At 38.4% G+C, this 22,860-nt stretch overlaps 2 protein-coding genes across 4 annotated transcripts in view; one reads left to right on the top strand and one right to left on the bottom strand.

Annotated features, from left to right (window-relative positions):
* The window catches only part of LOC146456215 (coiled-coil domain-containing protein 171-like), a 34,870-nt gene extending 19,855 nt beyond the window's left edge, over positions 1–15,015 (bottom strand). For all 3 annotated transcript variants that reach the window (XR_014858841.1, XM_085093323.1, XM_085093322.1), the window contains exons 1-11: positions 14,699–15,015; positions 11,864–11,999; positions 10,127–10,203; positions 7,801–7,975; positions 6,151–6,263; positions 5,117–5,205; positions 4,511–4,551; positions 3,875–3,969; positions 2,499–2,591; positions 1,859–1,953; positions 596–800 (exon numbers count right to left, since the gene is read on the bottom strand). Coding sequence is in view for 2 of the 3 variants with exons in the window: in XM_085093323.1 (XP_084949449.1) it covers positions 596–800; positions 1,859–1,953; positions 2,499–2,591; positions 3,875–3,969; positions 4,511–4,551; positions 5,117–5,205; positions 6,151–6,263; positions 7,801–7,975; positions 10,127–10,203; positions 11,864–11,999; positions 14,699–14,848 (1,269 nt within the window). In the remaining variant the exon portion in view is untranslated. The remainder of the gene's footprint in view (positions 1–595; positions 801–1,858; positions 1,954–2,498; positions 2,592–3,874; positions 3,970–4,510; positions 4,552–5,116; positions 5,206–6,150; positions 6,264–7,800; positions 7,976–10,126; positions 10,204–11,863; positions 12,000–14,698) is intronic.
* Positions 15,016–21,091: 6,076 nt separating this feature from the next.
* The window catches only part of LOC146456213 (uncharacterized), a 28,622-nt gene continuing 26,853 nt past the window's right edge, over positions 21,092–22,860 (top strand). Inside the window, exon 1 of the mRNA XM_085093437.1 lies at positions 21,092–21,111. The gene's annotated coding sequence lies outside the window, so the exon portion shown is untranslated. The remainder of the gene's footprint in view (positions 21,112–22,860) is intronic.

Raw genomic sequence — 22,860 nt, 5'->3', positions numbered from 1 at the left:
AACACTGATCCAATCCCGTAAGTCGCACTACGAGCGGAAGAGAACAGCCTAGCCTCGAACCACGAACTTGGGCAAGTGCAAGCACATCCTCCAAGTTGTTTAATGCTACAACCTCGACCGTGTGAGCACTCAGCCTTGAAGGCAATGCTAGCTACAGTGCCCCACATTATTGACGTACAACAAGACAACACAGCAAAATTGCCCGTTCCGAAGTTCATAGTTTGAATAAAAATTATTTGTTCAAATTGCGTCATATGAAGGAACCCCATCGCTGGGAAGACCACATAAAAATTAGTAAGTTTATTAAGTTTGGCTATGTTTCATTGCTAGGTGACCAGTCTGCATGTGACCTGTCAAATGTCGCCCAAATTCCATACAAGTGTCTCTAATTCTGAGATGGCGTCCCTCAAATCCAAACAAGTCACTAATTTTCCCGAAATTTGAAAGCCTTCTACATGGTTGCAATCTAACAACAGAACCTCAAACTTAGTAAACTGACTAATTTTTATGTGATCTTGTGATGGACTCCAATGAAAATTGAAAACCTCGTCCACAGTCTGTATTTGAACTCCGGAACGGGCAATATGGTTTTTACCTGATTAAGTTCACTCTTTAAGGCATCAAAGTTCTTCTGATGTACTTCCAGTTGTTTCGACAAGTCTGTTATTATGTGTAGTTTTTCGTCAATCTCCTCCTGAAGTTTCTTTCTTTCTGAGCCAAGACACTCCTCTAAGCTTGCTACTTTTGCTTTCTCGGCTTTGCAGGCATCTCTTTCTTCATCAAAAGCTGTCTCAAGCTCCCTAAACAGAAAATGATAAGTAATCAACTTCTCACACGAAGTTTATTGACCAAAAATCCTCAGACAAGTGGACTTTTAGAATGCGAATTGACTGTCACCAGGGAACTTAAGCAACGACGACGGCGACGCCACAAAACAATAGGTTTAACGAGCAAAAACAATCGCTCTCCACGTGCGTTATGTTTTTGTTTTATTCTTTGCCGTCGTCAGAAAAACAACAACGTGAAATGACCAAATTCAAGGTTTTTTGGAGAACGCGAGCATGCGACGGTGAATTGTTCATCCTCCTTTCTTACTTAAACGCCGTTCTTATCAATTTAGTTCCCAGATACTTCAACCACATTGCACAAGTTGAACGAATTGGAATAATCGCGAAGTAGTACAAGTAACACGAACTTAAACAAGCAACGTTTTCGTTGCCAGCGTTACCGTCGTCGTTGCTTAAGTTCCGGAGTTCCTTAATCTCTAAATAATCTCCAAACCCAGGGAACTACAAGCCAGTACAGGGGTAAACTGATGAAATTTGTGAATTGTGGCAGAAAAAGAAACCTACAGTGCTACATGTACATGTTTTCAACCCCAAAAACAAGAAAGAGGCTGGAACAACTAAGCAGGCAACAGGAGCTAGGAGTAAAAAAAATTATTATGAAGAGTGGAAAGTTCTGAACCGTCCCTCCTTCACTAACAGTCACTGCTAACCAGAGGTAGCCGCAGAGCACAAATGAAATCATGTGAGTGAAATAATAAAGGCAAAAGAGCAAATTTTCACAGCACGATAAATCTCATACGGTGTCAAATGTAATCGATCAGAACAGGATGTAAACTGTAACCAATGCCCATACAAATATATTACCATTACCATCCTCATTAAGTAAAATAAAAAAAAATAAAAAATAAAATAAATAAATGCTTTGTTTATAGTGGAAATGCACTTAGCTACCCAAAGCTAGTTTACAGGCATTCCACTCAGAAATAACAGGAAACAAATAATAATCAAATCAAACATAACACAAAGTAAAGTCGTATTTGTTTTTATTAAGCCAGAATCTTTGCACAAACCTGTGTTGTTTTGTGAGCATATCTAAATTGTATTTAACTTCCTTAACTTCTGATTTTTCAACCTCCAAGGCACCCTCAAGATCTCTCACCCTAAGCTTTTCAAATAAATATAAACAAAGCGTATTTTAGTAACGTTCACTCCAAAGCTCTCAAGTACCTTGTGTATTACAATTCTATTACATTTGACTGTTTTCATTATACTTGGATGGATTACATGCATAAAAGCCATAATAGAATCACTTCAAAAAGTACTGAACTGATCAAGGTGTGTTTAAACTTAAACAGCGAGATATCTGCTGTACTTTGTTTCATTAATTATGTCTTCGTGTACTTCTGTCACAGTTTAAACTTCAGGTAATACTCTTGACTGTTCATTTTGAAAGAAATCACCAGTCAAATTCAGTCACCCGCATGTTAGAACCTCTTTTTGCTGATCTGTTAAAAATTAGCCTGCAAAGCAAGCGTTTCCTTGAAGTGTTTCTGCACTAAAAAGCTATTTTTTGTATTTTGGATGTGCGCAAAATGGGGCGAGAGCAAAAAAAAAGAAACGGAGAGGAGAGGAGAGAGGGTGGAAACTTCATCTCTCCTTTCCCCTCCCTTCTCTTCCATTTTTCGTTCTCGTTAAAAAATGAACACTCACTTGAACAATCTCCGAGTTGAACTTTGTTTCTAAGTGAGCCGCTCTCTCAGCCTCGATGCTTTCCTCTAATGACTTGGTACGTTCTTGATATTGCTTGTTGGGAAGTAAAAAATATGTTATAGCACCGCTCAAAAGTAAATTACCACCCTCATGGGAGACGTAAGTCACGTTGCACGCGACGTGATTGGCGTCGTTCACTACGAGAATCATGTAGCGCGCGAAGATCTAAAAACTGTAAGTATCGTGGCGTAAAGTTCTCGCGCGATGTTTAGAAACTATTGAAAGGACAACAATACTACACGAAAAAACTAACAAAAGTGTTTACCTGACTGCTTAAAACTAGGTAATCGAACCTAGTTATTAGCTTCTAGTTTGCTTCCTTTCGAGCAAAATAACGAAGAGCCACCGTAGCTAGCACATGTATTCGGCTAAGTTTACTGTATTTATTTGTGCCAAAAGCCGAACGGTTTTATGTTGAATTCAATGTGATTTTAGCTAAAACTCTCTAGAATGTGGGGTATTGGCCCGCAACCAAGAGTTTTGACAGAAGAAACTGTTTAGTGATTCGAAAGGAACCAAAAAATCTCGCAAAAAATTAGTTCAGCCACAGTAGCTTGCACTTCTTGCTAACTCAAACCAAGAGTAGACTGATTGACTTTTTTCAGTAACATGACAAGGCCTAACAGGAGCCCAGTAGCCTGGTTAGCTCAGTTGGTAGAGTGCCGGACTACCGTGCGGGAGGTCGTGGGTTCAAACCCAGGCCGGACCACCACTCAGGGTCTTTAAATAACTCAGGAGAAAGTGCTGCCTTTGCTCTTACATCTGCAAATGGTTAGACTTTCTAGTCTTCTCGGATAAGGACGATAAACCGTAGGCCCCGTCTCACAAACCTTGTTTGTAAATAACTCTGTGGGACGTTAAAGAACCCACTCACTGTTCGCAAAGAGTAAGGGACGTAGTTCCCGGTGTTGTGGTCTGGTCTTTGAGCGTATATTATCATGGTTGGTTGGAAAATGCTCGGAGATATTAGCTGCATTAAGCTACTCTACAATCCGAGGGTAAATAAAGATTGATGATGATGATGATGATGATGATGATGATGATGATGATGATGATGATGATGATGATGATGATGATGGGGCACCCAAGAAAATGCTCTGGGTGCCTAAAATTCTTATTCCAGAATACGGTCAATCGAACGCAACCTAAAATCAATGAAAAACTTAAAAGAAAATTTCCCATATTTACGTGTATTTCAGCTGTGAGCTACATGTACTTTACAGTACTACAATAAATTAATGGTAAAATGGTAAAATTAATTTCTGCCATGCACTGTAAATTCAAAACGTCGTGCAGTAAATGCAAACAAGCAATACCTCAATCTCTTTCTTTAGTCGTTCTTCTTTCTCAGAAGAAAATTCCAAATCTCTCTGTTGTTTTTGCAAAGTTTCTCCTTGGCTTGATCTTTGGGCTAAAAAAAATAATACACCATAGAGGTTCCCAAAGAAATGAACCTTTTGGATTGAAGAGCCTTTCGCTATAACACATTTTAAGTTCTGAGGAGTGCATTACTCTTGCTTTATTGACGTCATAGCCTAGCCCTACCATCCCCAGTCTACCATCTTGTGGGGTATCGTTTCTCAACTGGAAGTGACATTCCACGTTTTTAATATACAGTACGTCTCAAACCAAGAAAGAAAAATTCATAGGGAAATTTCTTTACAATTTTCATACAACAACATGACGATTTGATTAAGCAAATAAAAAATTTCCATCATATTAAGAGGCAAAGGAAATAACACAACACACAGAGGCCAGGTAGGACACCAGATTAGGAGTCAAACCTCTACTAATGGCTACCTCTCCATAACAACCACTTTTCTACAGTTGACGTGCTTTCTTGTCCTAACTTGTTATTGATTTGGGACAATTCTGTCTGAGGATAGCCATTGCAGAGAAGTTCAACTGTACCAACCTTAAGATCAACTGCCTACCAACAGAAAAAAACTTACTTTCAAGAGATGAGCACTTTTCTTTCAGCTCTGCATACAGACTGTGGACAAGATAGCAATCAGATTATGTCATTACAGTCAGGGAAAAACCGAAGGATGAAAAGAGCACATTAAGATCACTTCCACTATGATTATAGCCAGAGAAAAACCTGAAAAAATTCAGGCTTGAACCGTTCAAGCCTGAATTTTTTTCAGGCTTTCTTTTTGCAATTAATTAAGTTGCGTATAACCGGGATGATCATTCATTTATGTGTGAATTTTCATATAATCATTCACTTTCAATGCTGGATGGGTCAATGAATAGCAAAACAGACAAAGAGTAGGAACGTTTCTCTCCAGGGTGGGGTTTGGCAAAGGGCTGATGACCCACTCCCTGAAAAATCAAGGACTATGGGCTGAGTTGCTCGAAGCATGGTTAGCGCTAACCATTGGTTAAGAGGTATTAAAACCTATAGGTTGTCATGGTATTTAACGCGGGTTAGCGCTAACCATGCTTCAAGCAACTGGGCCATGGAATCCAGAGATACTGTTCTTGTATGCCTGGGGCACAAAATGTTACAGTAATGATTGGTGAAAAGCGAAAGATTTATACTAATGGATTATAACCTTTCTTGTTCTTCAATCACAACGTGGAGTTTCCGTTTTTCGTCTCCTTCAATCTGGAGTTGGTTTGTGAGCTGAAGAATCATATTTTCCTAAAACCAAAAGGTTTGGTAATAAAATGTACATGTATGGTGACGACAATATTAACAATAGGTTTATGCATCAGCATGCGATCATCAAGATATGAAGCAGGCGGGAAGTTTGGAAAGCACGAAAAGTGCGTAAGAGTTACTTGAGGCACAGCCAAGAGCAACTCTAGCTTCTTGAGTGCTTTCCAAACTTCCTGCGTTTTTCATATCTCAATGAACGCAAAGCTGACGTATGAACCAATTGTTTTATAACATTTTCAACATGGTAGTTAAAATGTTGTCTTGAGGCATTTGTTTGTTGACATTACCAGCCTGCATAATGGGAATATAAAGCATGTACGCGCAATTGAATTTGATTACACGAAAATGTAATAATAATAATAATAATAATAATAATAATAATAATAATAATAATAATAATAATAATAATAATACCAGTAAATAATAAATAAATGATAAACTCAACCATAAATAATATCCCTGCACTTCAATGAGTTATCTGGTGTCCTCCCCATGCATTGTATATTAAGCAAAATAAGTATCTGCTTTTTTTATTTTGTGGCAATATAGGGTATTTTTATTTAACAACTTCGCTTAAGGCTGTATGGAAGATGGGTACCTGGGATATCCACGAGGCTCCAAGCCCTGTGATCAGCTGGTCCGTACGAATACCCCACAACCCAGCCATGAGTCCTAACACAAAGTCCTCCAAGGACTCATTGCACTTAATGTCTTTTCAAGATTGTATAAAAAGCCTTGATGAGTACATACTACTCCACCCTAAATGATTGCTATATGTATTCCACTGTAAAGTTGAATATACACCCAAAACGTTAAATCTAAGAAGTTGGCCAGAAACAGTATCAGCAGATCAGGCTTGCTTATAGCATGATAGTCTCAGTAGTCAGGATAAAACATGCAGAACAGCAAATAAACTGCAGCTCATACCTTTTCTGCAAGAAGTAGATTAGACTTGTGTTCCTCATTTTTGCCTGATTGTCTGGTTGCTTCCAAGGTTTCTTCGACATTTTGCAGCTGCCTCTTGAGCTGACTGATGTTTTCTTTTCATGCAAAGAACAATAGATAGTACATGCACTGTAAGTACGTAAATTATGATCAACTGGGTGAGTGTAGTTCTGAGAAGGACTGTTTGGGGTGACATTGACTGACATTTCGACAACCCGAGCAACCTGAGTCTTTCTCAGGACTACACTCACCCGGATGATCATAATTTACGTACCTGTATGACATGACTCCTGGGTTCAAACCATTTACAGTTTTAATAAATAGTACAGGTGACATAATTTCTTTTATTTTCTTGATCAAATGTCATAATACACTTTTAATACACTGTTCAACATAGTTATTTGACTGTTGTTGAGTCTCACAAGTCTAACAGTAGCCTATCAGACAGGATTTCAAGTATCTGTGATGTCCATGGCTTAAAGTAATTATACCACTCCCTTGGAGGGTTACTAACGAGTCTATCACAGTGATACCCTTCCCTGATGGTTGCTGTCACTCATTTGTACAATTATCCAGGATTTTCATTTGAGGCCGGAGGCCGGACGTTTCATCCAGTCGTTTGCCATTCCACATCCCGTACTTTGAGATCAATATTGGCGATTTTTTTTTTTTTACTACGGTATTATATATTTTTTCTTACTAAGGCATCTCATGAACATACTGACCAGAGGATAACAGAATAATCAATTACATTCTTCAAAACAGCCATATAACTCTTTTTTCTTTGCTTATTGAGCGGTGTGATATTTTATTGGTTTCCCCTCTTCATTGCCTAGGAAACTGTTTCCTTGGTTCCAGAAATGCTGGAAATGGTGTTTCTGAGTATTCTATTTTAAAAATTTCCTGGTGGAGCATGCCCCCAGACCTCCCTAGGTGCTTACGCCTTCGGCGCCTTACAGCGCCAAGAAAACATTCACTTCCAGTGCTTTCAGAAGTATGTCCGCTACTTTACAAAACAGTTGAAAAACCTGATTTTCATGCACACCTGGGTAGCTACTGCACAGACAGCGTGGAGAAAAGTTAAACTTTTTCAGTGACAAAGGAAAGGTCTTGAACCAATGACTTTCAATAAAGTTGACCACTAGTCAGAACACAGTATATGCTGTGGTTCTCTTGCCCCTTACATCTTCACCTAGACATGTTGTAGTACAATGAACTACTGGGTATCACATTTAAGAATAGTATTTAATAAACACATAAATTAGGATCATCCTGGTGAGTGTAGTCCTGAAAAGGACTGTTTGAGGTGAAACTGACAGTTCATGTCACCTCAAACAGTCCTTCTCAGGACTTACACTCACCTGGATGATCATAATTTATGTACTTATGACATGACTCCTGGGTTCAAGCCATTTACAATAGTATTTAATTAATTCTTAAAATCAATGTGTCTCTACAAGGCTGTTGTCTAAGAGGAGCCCTGTAGCATGGGACACCCAAGGGTGCCTAATGTTTTGCAGCAATACCTAACACTTTACATGCTGGGGTCCTAACGTAGACCTCGGCTTTTGGCCTTGTGGGATCCCCAAAATTTTACATAGGCAACAGCCTTGCATTATGTACACATCATACCTTTAAGGCTGGCATTTGTCTTTTGCAGTGCACTTTCCCTTTCTGCTGCTGCCCTCTTCTCCTGATTGGCTGCTCTACTAGCAATGGTCAGATCATATTCAAGCTTCTGTCTGTTAGCCTCGCCTTTCTCCACAGTGGAGCGCAGCTTTGCCACTTGACTTTGAAGCCCCATAATCTGTAGGATCAGGCATACATGTAGTTCTCAAATAAAAAAGGGAAGGTTAACCCCTAAACTACTTAAATTCTAGCAAAACCCTACATAAATGTAGCCCAAAAGTGCATTATTCGACTCTCTGGTCAGTGACGTCAGTTGCAGCCAAATGTTGTTGTGGCTCAAACACTACATATTAATTTTTATCACTCAGTGTTCCTGATAAGAGAGGGTTCTCAGGTCAAAACCTGAGAAAGCTTGCTAATTATCCTGACCTGGAAAATTGAATGGTAAACTTAAGAAGATTGGATCTCGAGGACCAGAGCTACTGACAGTGACCCCTCAAATTTTTTCATTGACTCCCTGACTTTGAAACCTTTCTGGAATGCTGTAACTTTCTCTTTATACTGGAGGTCAATTTTGAAAGCTTTTGCTTGGGCATATGTGCAGAAAACAAACTTTTGAGGTTTCTTTTTCCCATTAAACTTTTCCCACCCACTTGTCTTTTTACTATACATAGATTAATAAATATTTTTTGGTCCTCCTTTTTTCTTTTTTCTTCGTTTGTTTGCTGTGTTTGTGAACCTTTAGGTCCTACATGTACCTCTTTCTCCTCGGAAACTAACGTGGGATTCATGTTTGAGAAAAGAGGACATTTTTACTCCAGACAAACATGACTAGATTGGAGTAATATTAGTGGTCAAGCTAAAATTTCCTCCCATTTTGCATTATTGTTAGTGTTTTGGGCACACGGTTAATGAAATTTGATTTGATATTAATCATTTATTAATGCATTCTAAGATTTCCTCCTACACTTGTCACATGACTAAAAACTGATGACATCACAAGTTGTACAACTGGCAAGCTGACCCCCAAAGCATACTTAAATGCATGCTCAGGGGTCTAATAGTTAAGTTCAATTCAGATCACTAGCATCCCATACAGTGCTGCTCAAAAGTAACTTAAAGTGTACCACCCTCACGCAAGATGCGACTCTTGTCTCGAGAGATAAGAGTCGCGTCTCAAGAGATGAGACACTTGTCTTGCAAGAGGCTGAAAAAATTGTAAGTACTAAGGCTTGACTTTTTCACAAGAGTTTCGCCAGAATATCAAGCTGAGTGTCAGTGTCGTTGATATAGCATGACACCCTTGTCACCGAGCTAGCTGAATTTATGGAGTTTGATCGCAAGCTTATCGATTGTGAACTCGCATGTGATTTACATGCTTGCATACAGGAGGAGAAGTGTACATGGGAGTTTCTGTACCAGGAAGTAACTAGACCTAAAACCCCTCTCCCCTCCCTAGTTAGGATCATAGTCCACTCCAGGGTCACCCTTACACTTGTTTGATGGAGATGAATTGACCATGTGCTTTGAAAGGAGTAGAAATTACACTTCAAGAATGGCGTTGTGATGGAAACCTTAGGGCAGAAGGAAGAGAGGGCAACCAGCTAAAACAACTTGGCATACAACTGAAAGACTGAATATGTGCTCAAGCTGCATCAAGGACTTGGTAAAAGGACCAGCAGGCCTGGAAAGATTTTATCACTGTCCCACGTTGCATTGGGTATGATAATATTTTTTTGCTGAGCAGGTGTGTTTTTAGAATCATATATAAGCTAAAAGTATGTAACGAGACTGAAAAACTTTAGAGCAAACTTCCTTTACATGTTTAGAAAAATATGGAATATTTTTTGTGGTTCGAATTTATCTTTGGTTTAAATTTTATCTTCCTATTGTTCTTGGGTATGGTAATGTATGAAAATGAGTTTGAAACAATGGAAAATAAAATTTAAACCAAGGATAAAATTGAACCACAACATATTCACTACTGCAGAGAACAGCCTAGAAACACAAACCTCAGCACAAACCTCTACATTTTTATGGATAAGGGGGTTAGTTTCTAGAGAAACTGCAGTACTGCGTCAGCAGGGAGTAGAAACAAATGTTTAGTAAATATCAACAGAGTTGATAACTTAAGGTGTTGACATTTTGAGCATGAGCCCTTAATGAGAGCAAAACAGAACTCTAATCTCTTTACAGCATTCAACTCTTTTGATAAACCAAACATATACCACTACATAGTTGTGTCTCTGAGGGCATAACCTCATGTACACAGTAACATGATTTAAATCAGTTTCCAGCATAGCAATACAGGTTGTACAGCTGTACATACCTCTTCATTGAATTGCCTGGTTTTATTGGCATGCTCTTCGTCACCTCTAGCAAGCTTGCGTCTCAGCTCATTGGCATCTAGACCAAAATACAGGAAAACATATCAAAAATATGTTGTTTTTTGTTTGTTTGTATTTTTCATAACAGGCTGCCCCTTTGACATTTTCTCCCGGAGCTTATGTTCAATGAAAAATTTAATTGTAGTACTGTTCACTACATCTACAAGTATTCAGTGTTCCAAAGTAGAAGTTTGAAATTTGTATGATCAGTACTAGAATGTGTTCATTCAGTATATGCTACAGGCAGTGTTTAATTTCTTCTTCAGAAGCATATATCAATACACTACTACATATATTATTATGAGTTACAATAAAAGAAATGATCACAGGGTTTCCATTGATCACAATAAAATAAATTTCCTAACTTTTCACAGACCACAAAGCAATTTTCACTGACCATTCAAGACAAATCATTTGGTTATAGAGCCAGCGAAGAAGATGCACAAAACAAATTCCTTCAAAAATATTTTTGAAACAACATTACCTTTGGCAACAAGGAAACTCATTCGCGAACCTTGTGGCAAGATAAAAATAAAATTCGCAAACTTTTCACTGACTTGAAGATATAATTAAAGAATTTCCCCGGCTTGATGCAAAATTTCCTGGCTTTTCCCTGCAAGGGCCCTTGAAAAAAAATCTGTTTTTCCCTGACTATGGTAATCCTGTGATCAACAAAGATAAAATGAACTGCCTTGACATTTAAGCTTCTTGTAACAACTACATTTACAACAAACAGATGGAAAATAATGATTAGCAGGGTCCGACAAATACTGAGCCCGGACGCCCGGGACAAGCTGAAAATTTTACCGGGCAAGTGTTCCGGTTCTCGAAGAAGCCCGCCGGGCCGTGGTGGTTTACTGACAAGTTATTTTGCGTAAAATGCTGAAATCTATGTAATGTTTACCTTTTGCAATAAAACTTGAGGCATTTTAGGGTACAATACAGACCTTTTTGTCAACATGTCGTCCAGTTTTGTACTGTTGTTTTTATCGACATTCTTACATGCTTCGTAACTTTCAGACCCAGTTTTTCCCGGTAGAGGCCAAAAGGCCAGGCCACGATTCCCCTAACAACGTGGTCTTTCACCATTATCGTGCGATTATAGATAAGTTTGTCACGAATTGACCAAAGCCCATTACCGGTAACACGAGTGCCAAAAAAAGGGAAAACGGAAGAGAAAATATGACGACAAGGAGTATGATTCCAAAAGATGCAAAATTAAGGGTATGCTAAACGAGGTGGCTTCAGGAATTTCCTTGGCTAATGGTGGATGCCGTAGGCGGCGGAATTAATTGTCTCAGTCTGTATATTCTACGAATGAGACAGATAGCGACCTTCATCGTAAAGAAAAATGTTTTATCTAAGCCATAGAGTCAAAATGTTGTTGCAAATAAAGAAACATTTTGCAGTCACCTGCAATTTTGCTTTTGATACAAATGCATTAGAATATTGTACTTTCTTCACTCTTTTACTTAGCAAATTACAGGAATTGATTTTGCTAGACTTTCTTCCATCCTGCTATATATTGGACAACCAGGTTCTCCTGCCGGGCAAGTGGTTTTTGTCTCCCACTTGCCCAGGGACAAGTTTTGTCAAAAATATTTGTCGGACCCTGGATTAGGAGAATCCGTAATGTTACACAATGTAACAATTATTTAACAACAAAGAAAGTGCCCTACCAGAATAATCCTTAATGTTTCCAGCCTCTTGTAGTTGTTGGATTTGCCATCTAAGCTCTTGAATTTCTTTCTCGTATTCAGCAGCTTGGTCACTGTTCCTGGGAATCTCATCCATGTCGTCACCCTGTTCAATGCTCTAAACATGAAGGAAACTAAATTAATCAAGCCTCTACAGTATAGATCATGTGCAACGTGTTGCAACAACATATTTGCAAGTAACTTGATGGACATTATTTTTATTATTAAAAATGTCTAAAAAAGATTAATATCTATCTTCAAAGCAGAAATGTACAAAACAAACTCTGCAGATTTTGAGAGATAAGAAAGACTATCATGCTGATTAGCCAACTTTTTCTCAGATCTGTTAATCTCTTCATCTGTTAATTACATGTAGCTGGATAACCATTTGGTTTTCTTTGTTCATTTTAGTCATTCTTTTGTTTAGATAAATCAAAAATAAGCACTTAATTCTACCAATTCCTGCTTTCATTCACGTTCCACTAACTAATGTCATCATTGTGGCTAGTAAAACCCACCATGATTAGCTTAAAACTAAATTAGCTTAAAATTTAGCTTAAAACTACCTGCAGGTTGCAGCATATTAAATTTCAATCTAAATCCAGTAAGCTAATTGTAATTTGCACTAATGTACATTAAACAGGTTATGTATGCATGAAAATAATGAATAAAAAAAATTAATCAATAGTGTACTCAATACTCAATAAAAGGATGAGTCCAGAAAGAGGGGTACTGGTACTACTAAACGTAGTAATAATAATTAATAACAACAGTTTATTTAACAGTTCCACCAGGTGGTTCTTCTCTGTTAAATAATAAATAATAACGACTAATTAAATATACATCAAGATAAACAAATATCAAATTAAAATATATCAAACTGTTATAGACAAGCTAACATATCATATTTTAGTTGGTGTCTATGTTGGGGTCTTGAAAGACTTCAAAAGGCTACTTAAAGTTGCATAATTGGTACAGTTTCTTTTATATTGGGAGAGTGTTAAATAGCCTTGATGCATTATCCTGGAAAGTCCCACTTTCAGTGGGAACCAGCAGTCTAATCAACCCACTTGAGCGTAATTCCTTGGCGCATTGCTGTTTCACTAAGAAAAGATAGCCTGGCCATGTGTTGCTGTTATGCAAGGCTTTGTTACTGCGCATACTGTACATTCTGCGCATCTCAAAATACTCGGGTTTCCTATAAGTGGTGCCTACTTATACAGGAATATTCTTGCACGGTTTAAAACTGTGCAGAGAAAGCAGAACTGAGCAAGTGCTCTTGGAATCCAAAAAGAAAACTGGGTGTAACCATGCATTTTTCAAAGATAATAAAGCTTCAATTTGGGAAAAAATGCCATACATTGCTTTGTATTTAATAGCACTTTTTAAAATTTTTGTTGCTTAATTATCTCCAAAAAATGCATGGTTACCCCCAATTTTCTTTTTGGATTCCAATAGCCCTTGCTGAGAACTGCTTTTCCCACATAGTAATAAACTGCGCAAAAATACCTCTGTATTAGCAGGCATCGTCCTTAAGGAGGTGAGGTGGATAATGGTGGACGTCTAGCGAGATGCCAAGCAGCAATGTGGGGGTTTGTTTTGTTTGATTATAATTATACCAAACCAATGTGTTTTGCTTTAGCCAATTCCAGGGGTTTCATTAAGTTTTAAAGTAGTGGGGCAACTGCAGGAGAGTAGCTGGGCAGAAAATTACACTTGAAGTTAATTTCTTTATGTTCAGTTTGAAAGTAGGCAGGTACTGACTCTTGTGTATCCTGGTACTGGTACCCGGGTCCCGCCTTCTGATGAGAACCCTGCAATTCACATTGTGGTTTCAGACGTCCTGTTCAAAAACATTATTTGTCAAGTAGTAGATCCTTTCTCTTTTATCACTGTTCAGACTAAAATTGTCAAAAAAATTAAATTTCTTTAAATGAATCCTTATCACATTTGCATTTTGTTCCCATAAAGGTTTCAACTGTCTTTTTACCACATATAAGCTTAATTTTTTTGTTTATAAATCCAGTCTAGAAGCCAAAGGCATACATTATATACGCCATACATTGCTTTGTATTTTAGCACTTTTTTTAAAATTATTGTTGCTTAATTATCTCTAAAAAATGCATGGTTACCCCCAATTTTCTTTTTGGATTCCAATAGCCCTAGCTAGGATCTGTAGCCCTACAGTGTAGCTAGGAAATTTCTTTAAATGAATCCTTACCACATTTGCATTTTGTTACCATAAAGGTTTCAACTGTCTTTTTACCACATATAAGCTTAATTTTTTTTGTTTATAAATCCAGTCTAGAAGCTAAGGGCAGGTGGTCTGAATTGTTGTTACATAAGTTGATTCTTCTCCAGGAAGTTGGGGGTTTAACCATAATATTGTTGTAAGAGTACAACAATGCATCTTTAAATGTTGGCATACTTTTTGGCATATTTTTCCATTTGCCGATCAAACATTAAGTTATTTTACATAATCTTAATTAAACAATCTGGCTTTCCAACAATTTACAGATCAAGCGCGACAAACATTAATTGACGAAGAGGAAGGTAATAAGCTAAAGGAGGGAGGCGATAAAATTAAATCATTTGCCAGCTTTCAGCGTAAATCTAGATCGCAATGATTCACTTATTACAGTATTGTGTTAGTACGGATGTAAGCTAAATAATGTCAAAAGTGAAAGCGAAAATGTGCAAATTAAAGCCATTCGATCAAGATTAGCTAGAAAACTACACTTTACTCGATTCCCGCGAAAAACATACAACTGATACAATCACTCTTATAGATTTACTCAGAAGTTCAAAAAGACTTACGTCTTGAGCAAATGCAGGAGAATTCGGCGAGCTATTTCCACTGTCCGGAGGTGAACCCGTTGAAACAAGAATGGGAGAAAGCGAAGCGCTAGCCGGGCGACTTGCAGATCCGCGGTCCGTGTACGTTGAACTCCAATCGCTAGTCGCCATGTTGCATGATTTACACGATTTCGGAGCAACTAGTGAGTTGAGAGACGAAGCTTTATGTCACATCCATCAGATCGCATTTGTTTGTCTTTTGTTTTTACAACAATGCGCTGGAAATCTTGAAATGAAGAGAGCTTCAACGGAAAATGGCACACAAACTGCGATTTGTGTTGTTGTTGATTACCGCTGACCATATTTTCCCGCTTTTTTTTTACTCATTCCCAGCCTTCCTGCTGCAGGGAAGTTTGGTCAAAGGAACAAGGAGACGTCTGGGAAAGCGGGCACCATAAGTGTCATTTCCAAGTTACTTTGAACTTCATTATAAAAGCGAAGCTAAGTGCAAAGTTTTAATTACTAAAATTAGTTTTCATTCATTTGTAACCAAAACTAATTTTCACTGAAAAGATTACGAAACTTTTGAATGCAGGAAACCACGCGGCGCGACGCACAAATAAACTGTTCTGAATACGTTCCATTGCCGGATCTCTTGTACTAGAAATGCACGCGTCAGCCCAGACGTCACTTTTCGTGCAAATAAACTAAACTGATGGCAGGGCTGACGCTAGGGCAAAAAGCTTATTTATTTGGGCCAATATTTCAACTAGTACAACTGCTCTTTTTCAGGGCCAGAGTTCCATTGAGAAAAACTAACGGTTCTAACTTTTAAGACATGGCATGTTAGTTTTTCTCATTGTAACTCTGGCCTTGAAGAAGACTAGTTGTACTAGTTGAAATATTGGCCCAAATACACAAGCCCTCCAATCAGTTTGGTTTATTCAAATGAAAAGCTTTGCACTCAGCCTCGCTTTCTTAATGAGGTTCGCAGCAATTCGAAAACAACCTAACAGAACAGAAGGTCCTAGTAACTAGGCTAATCAATCAATTAGTGCAGTACTTTGATTGCCCCAGCCCCAAAGCTGCAAAGTTTATTATCGTTATCATGTACAGAAAAATCAGTTGTCTGGAGCAGGAGCTCTCAAAAAAAAACCCTCAGTGGTATTACAAGGAGGGCTGCTATTTCAGCATTCTGATTATTACACAATTACATTGCGATGCGCCTTACCTTAGCCACCCAACAAACTTTGTTACAAGTTAGCCAATCAGGATACACGAATTTGATTAACGGTCACTCGCCTCCTTGCAAAGTCCAACAGGGAGTGACGCAACAACGAATTATTGAAAACATGTCGTTTTGTATTTTATGAACAAGGAGGAAGATATCCTGATTGGCTAACTTATAAAAATACTTTGTGTTGTGTGACCACGGTAAGGCCCGTCGCACTGTAACAGTACTTTGATAATCAACAACCAAAAAAATCGCAGATTTGTTAAACTTATAGTATCAAACTATAAGCTCAGGAAGGAAGGGAATCAACTCAACTCCTGAGTCCTCACTCCTGACCGCCCTCACTTCCAATCAAAGTCAGAGCCCGTTTCGAATCGATTGGAATTAACTTTAGTTGACTTGCGTACACTTTGCACACAGTTACAGAATTTTAAAACTTAGCTTTCAAAATCAACAAAGATTGCATCTCTACTACAGCTGAGCGTTCAACACCGTGCGTACATAAAAAATAATTTTCAGACCCAATGAGTTTTCGGGAGTTTCGAGAAAAGGGGGCAACGTAACTGAGGTCACAGAGTTGTACCGTGCAGTGCTATTTGTGGCTTAAACCCGATAGGCCATTTCCGATTTACTGTGAACCTATGAAAGTGAGGTTAAGGGCGAAGCTTTTCATATCAAAATTAGTTTTGCTGTATTATGAGGGAAAACTAATTTTTCACAATAAAAACTTTGCACTTAGCCTTGCTTTCACAATGAGGCCTATTGTACCCCCCAAAAACGAGAATAAACGGCTGCTTACTGATCCGAATTCATAGAAAACAACTTTCCTTCTTTATAAGTCCGACATTGGGATGGATCGTCTAAACGGTGACTCTATAGAAAAAGAAGGGAAGGAGATATCGCTTCCTGAAGAGTCCTTCCCAAAAGCTGGCTCAATACATCATACTTGATTTCGGATATTGACGCCGATGTATGTGTGCAATCGATCTTTTGCTGATGCAGCCTTACACTGATTAGCCACTTCCTGTATTACGTTCAGCTGCTGACGGAAAACCGATTGTGTTACTACAAGTAATTTTTTTAAAAAATGTTCGCTAAAAGCGAGGTCGGCAAGACGACAATAAAATAACTTCCACTAAAAAGGATAATGTATAAAGTCTTTTTTTTTTCCAGAGGACAAGTAGTGTTAATTACTCGTGTAGTTTTTCCTTTTTGTGCTTCCAATATTTAGACGGAAAAGCAAAACAAAATTAATCAGTGAGATCTTTCCTTCCTTCCTGCTCGATAAGTCCGACATTTGGATAGATCTTCTAAAGGATGATTGTACGTGACAAAGAGACTATTCCTTTAAGTCATGGTCCTTATACAAAATTGGCTCTATACATAATTTCCATCACGGCTCAGTGTAACTGTGCAATTGATCTTTTATTGACGCAACCTTACATTGACCTGCTTTCAGCTATTATAAGCTACAAACAATATTCTTATACTCTATCATTAGAGAGCGGTTTTCAATTGAGTGTCGCGAAACCAAACCTAAGTGTTTACTGCTGTCAATCATTACAAACGTAAACAGCAAAATACACCAATCAGAATTGAATTCAGAGCAAAAACAAGTAACCAGCGTCAAGCGTTGGCGCGCGCGGGAAAACGCTTGCGAGCAAGTCACGCACCATTGGTTTTAGTTCTGCTTGTCACTTGTTAAGAAAAGTGGAGGGAGGTTTGCCAACCAATCACAAAGTGTTGTAAGGCAAAACCAAAGCAAACCCCACGTCCTGTCGACACTCAATTAAAAACTGCTCCAGCACTTATCAAAACATACATTAGCTTTTATTTTGCAAGATGATTGATAGCATGGCGTGAGCCGATTGAGACAACTCCTCTAGCCTAAAGAGATTGTTAAAATCAGTGTATGGTTTTTAAAGCAAAGAACAATAAAGGGTAGGTTTTGAGGAAAGGGCACATTTCGGTCATATCTGGGGCGTCGTTCTGGCATAACATTCTATTGTTGAACTGACTTGCACCCGCCTTATATGGTTCTTAGTTATAGAAGACACGATGAAGTCACAAATAAAGGGATCCTTATCATAGGTTGTTTCATTCCCATTAAATCCAAAATTATAGAATAGAGTTTTAAAACTACCATAACTGAAGTAGCCTATTAAATCCTAAAGCAAATAATCTAAAAAAAGAGCAAGGCTGATTTCGTATCGGGGCGGCATCGGTTGCCGCCGCTGCTGGCTTGCCAAACTGGCTTATTAAAGTGCTTGGACGCTGGTCCGTCCGACTGTTACCAGCTTTACATCAGCTCCACAGTTCGTCTTGCACTCAGTTGCTCCCAAGATGGCGACTGTTTCGGGTTGTTTTGCTCCTAATTAAACTTATTTCCTTTTCCTTTGCTTCGGGGGATGCATTGCCTTGCATGCATCTGTGGCGGTTAAGTCTGCGCAGCAAATTCCCCCAAGCTTGCCGTGAAATCAGCCTTGCTCTTTTTTTAGATTATTTGCTTTACAATTTTTTTGCTGATTAGATCCTTCACTACAGGATCCGGTACTTTTATTTTGTCACGGTGGTCCTTGCAAACACAGTTTATCACTGGTTTTATTAAATCCTAGTACAGGACGAGTACCCCTCTGCCGTCTGACGGGACAATTTACGGAGTAACCTCCCATCCCCCTCCCCCTTACCCTTCCGTACCCTCAAATAAAACGTACTATTCTTCGCATTTACCCCGTAACTAGTCTTAGTTTCTAGAAAACAGCTACAGTACTTAAAAATGGTTACGAGTGATTGGCAAGGGTTTTCCTTTTTCATATTATATTAAAAGCCGTGCTTGTCAGATAAAATCCGTCTAAAGGTCAGTCGATGTACACGCTCACGTATGCTTGACTGAGACACCGAAGCCATTTTTCTTTCTTCATTTTCAGGACGAATTGTGCGACTTTTCGGTTGGAGAAACTGTTCTGTTATAATTTAAACTTGTCTGTCTACAGTTTTGGCTAAATAGGAGTATAACAGGAGCTTGTCTCAAGCACTGCGTAAATGACCACTGGAAAATCTGGACCATTTACAGACTTGATGAAATGTTTGTAAATGTAGAATTTACAGACTTTTTACAAGAATTAAATTCTGCCTACTTTTACTTATCGAATGCAAAATGTTTGTAAAATCTTTTTTGCAGACATTTCATACAGTTTTCTCAATGTCCTCTTTCTAGAATATCTGTGAAATGTCTGTAAAATTTAACTGAAGTAAAAATGGGAAATTTACAGACTTAATGAAATCTGCGAAGAATGCTTGTAAATCGTACTTTTACAATGATTTTCTTTAACGTCTAAAATGTCTATAAAAAGTAGCACTGGCATTTCATTTCAAATTCTCTGTAAACTGGCGCATAAAATCTCTGTAAATTGTCATAAGCAGGGCATTATGAAATCTCTGTAAATTGTCATAAGCAGGGCATTATAAAGTCTCTGTAAATTGTCATAAGCAGGGCATTATGAAATCTCTGTAAATTGTCATAAGCAGGGCATTATAAAATCTCTGTAAATTGTCATAAGCAGGGCATTATGAAATCTCTGTAAATTGTCATAAGCAGGGCATTATAAAATCTCTGTAAATTGTCATAAGCAGGGCATTATAAAATCTCTGTAAATTGTCATAAGCAGGGCATTATAAAATCTCTGTAAATTGTCATAAGCAGGGCATTATGAAATCTCTGTAAATTGTCATAAGCAGGGCATTATGAAATCTCTGTAAATTGTCGTTTCATTTACGAAATCATTTGTTGTCCGCCAACTTTGTCGATCAGCTCGCTGTACACCCGGTTCTCATGGGCTCTGCTCGTTGGCCTGCCCATTGTCGGTCATCGGTATTAATTCAATATAGCGGACATGGACAGGGCTCAGAGAAACTCGTTGTCTATTTCAATGGCAGGAGCCGTTAAGTGGTGAGTAAATCCTCTAGGACATTGGTTAGGAAGTGTCGGGGAGAAATCGTTGCAATAGCAATTATTTTGTGTTAACTTCGAGACAAAATATAACTTGAGTATTAAACAGCTGGTAACAGCACGAACACATCTAATGACAGTGTGATCGTCATATCGCTACTTTCTTATATCTTGATTAAGCCGAAGCGAGTCGAGGCAAACAGTTGGGCAGGTTTTAGGAGAATAACAACTGTCAGTGTCATAACTGAACCGTGTTAGTTCTGGTATAGATCTAAACGAAGGCTATAAACTGACTTGTTGTGTAATGAGCAAAGCGGGTCTGGTTTTGGGGGAAAAATGGGTCAAATTGCAGCAAAACTGTTGCGATTCTTGATAACCAAACTGACTCTATGTATTGAGTGAATCTAGTCACGTGTGGCCAGACACTAGTTATTGCATTCCTGACATTCCAGTTGAACAAGAAAAAATTCAGCCTACATGTGTCGCACACCCGCAGGGTGTACATGTAAGACTGTAAGTCTGCTGATTGATACGGTAATTAGTCTTCTCACTCCTAATTGTCGCCCACAATTTTTTTTATTTCTTCTAACATAACAAATCCATATTTATTATATGTTAGGATAAGGGCCAACCTTCGTGAAGAGTCCAGGTGTAAAACGGAAGTGAAGCTTATTATGTCAGAATTGAAGAAGGTCAATCCCTCCCTGTCCCCTCGACCATTAGGAATGGCAATAAGATGTGCCTTCCCAGCATTCAACCTTGCACATAATTTTTCTTTTTTTCGTCCTTGGGCCTGGCTATTTATTATTAGTATGAATCTACTAGTCAAGAGTTCTATAATTTGATTGGCTACGCTACTTGCTGTCTGTTCCATAATAAACAGTGAGTACCAAAAAGGTTATTGGCAGCAACAGACTAAGGCTGCATTAATTTGGGATGATCCAGATCAGGATCTATTCCTCTGCCCTGATCCTGATCTGGATTATCCCAAAGGAATGCACCCATATACTTCAAAATAACAATACAATGAAGCAAAGCGTTTCATTTTAGAATTTTAAGTACATACGCGCTCTTAAATCACGCTTGCATGGTAACCTGTGTCACATACGCTTTGTTGACCTGTGGTTTTTTTAGGATTTTAGGCGGGATTCAAGCGTTCAGGATACATTTCCTCTGGATTTTTACCTCTGTTAAGCGAGAAAACGATGAATTAAGGCAGCACATGTGGACAACTACCTTTAGAAAGTACATGTAAGATTTCACACAATAATTTTGATGAAAGACTGCGTGAAAATGTGTGATTTAATAGATCTTCTGGGCGAGTGCAATAGGCCATTTTACAGTTGTGTGCTTAGTGACCTGGCCTTGGATTGGAAGCGAGGCTGGGGGTGAGCTTGTTTTGATACAAACCTCACTGCTTTTCACATGTAAATCATGCTGTCCTTATGCTAACTAGTTTTCATTTACATATGAAAAGCAATGAGGTTTGTATCAAAACAAGGTCACCCCCAGCCTCGCTTCTAATCCAAGGCCAGGTCAGTAAGCACACAACTGTAAAATGGGCTATTGCCTCTCTTGAATTCGAGATTTTTGAAGAACAGTCGACTTCCGATAACTCGAACCTTCAAAGGAAATTGAAAAAGGTTCGAGTTTTCGGGAGTTCGAGTTATCGAGGGTAAAATTATATAGAAAATGACCTGAAGGGAAAGGAAAATTGGTTCGAGTTAGCGCGAGGTTCGAGTTAGCGAGGGTTCGAGTTATCGGGAGTCGACTGTAGACATTCCCTATTTATTTTTAATATAAAGCCTTTGCAATTTTTTTTACCAGGAAATAAATATTATTTTTTGTAGCTGTTTTAATATAATGTCTTGGTATATTAAAGCTTAAGACTTATACACCTATCATCGTCCATCCCCTGGGGGGGGGGGACCCCGGGCAGATACAACTTTATATGGGGACTTAATGGGAGATTTAAACGATTATTTCACCCTGGAGGTGGGAGAAATGAGGGAGGTTTGGCTTTCAAAAGCCTTACACCACGGGGAAAACAGGGGACTTTGTAAACTAAGAGTGAGTGTAACTCTTTCGCTAATGTTTTAATCTACGAATGATTTGCCAGTAATCAGAGACCCATGTATGCGCAAAGGGTTTTGGGATCGCCAGGGAGCAAACGTTGCAAGTTGCTAGAAAGAAATGTATGGCGTAAAGTTGTTTCTTTGTCAAAGGCAATGGTTTTGGACAAAGAATAGCGCATTTTCGCCGTGATTTTGTGAGAAGCGGAGGTGGCTAATGTTGTTGCGTGAAAATTGTAAGTTTTTGTGTGATTGATGCGATAAAATCTATCGATAAACACTCTTACGTAAGGTTGATTGTAAAATCTGCTGAATCTACATCAAGTTATTGTATCGAAAAAGTACAAACTTAGGCAGCTTAGGTGTGAATTTGAGGGGATTGACTCAATAAAGCCTTTTCCGTTGTAATTATGTATGTCGAGATTGTTTTCTTTATAGTTACGTACGTGTGTTATAACTTCATGGCTGCTGAAATTTTACCCAAACAAAGGAGAGAAATTGTTGTGCGAGGGGATGGAAATTACCGAGCTATTGCACTGTCATGTAAAGACGCGTAATGATCGCGCGAGTTAAATCAGTTGAAAGATTAAACAAGCTAACCTGTCGAAAGTAATGTTTATATTGAGCTAACCTGTTTGAAATATTGAGCTACTGCTGAGGGAATTAACGTTGGACTACAGTTTACATGTATACGTTAAATGTGGAGTTACAGAAGTAAGTTTTCTTTGTTTGTTTAATTCCTTTTATCTTGTTGTTACATTTGAGCGTTGGAAGGCCAGGTGCCAACGATAATTTTCCTTTTACTTAGATTGAATTATAACCCAATAAATACGATATCTCCACATTGGCGTGAGTTCTTGTCTTCACGGAACAGTTACAATAATATAAAAATTAATTTACATAGTTCTGAATATTCTCAATCTCTACT

This window comes from Pavona decussata, unplaced genomic scaffold, assembly GCF_977016875.1.
Source record: "Pavona decussata unplaced genomic scaffold, jaPavDecu1.1 SCAFFOLD_260, whole genome shotgun sequence".
Lineage (NCBI taxonomy): Eukaryota > Metazoa > Cnidaria > Anthozoa > Scleractinia > Agariciidae > Pavona > Pavona decussata.
Note: the sequence above shows the minus strand (reverse complement) of the source record. Positions and strands in the feature narration are given on the sequence as shown.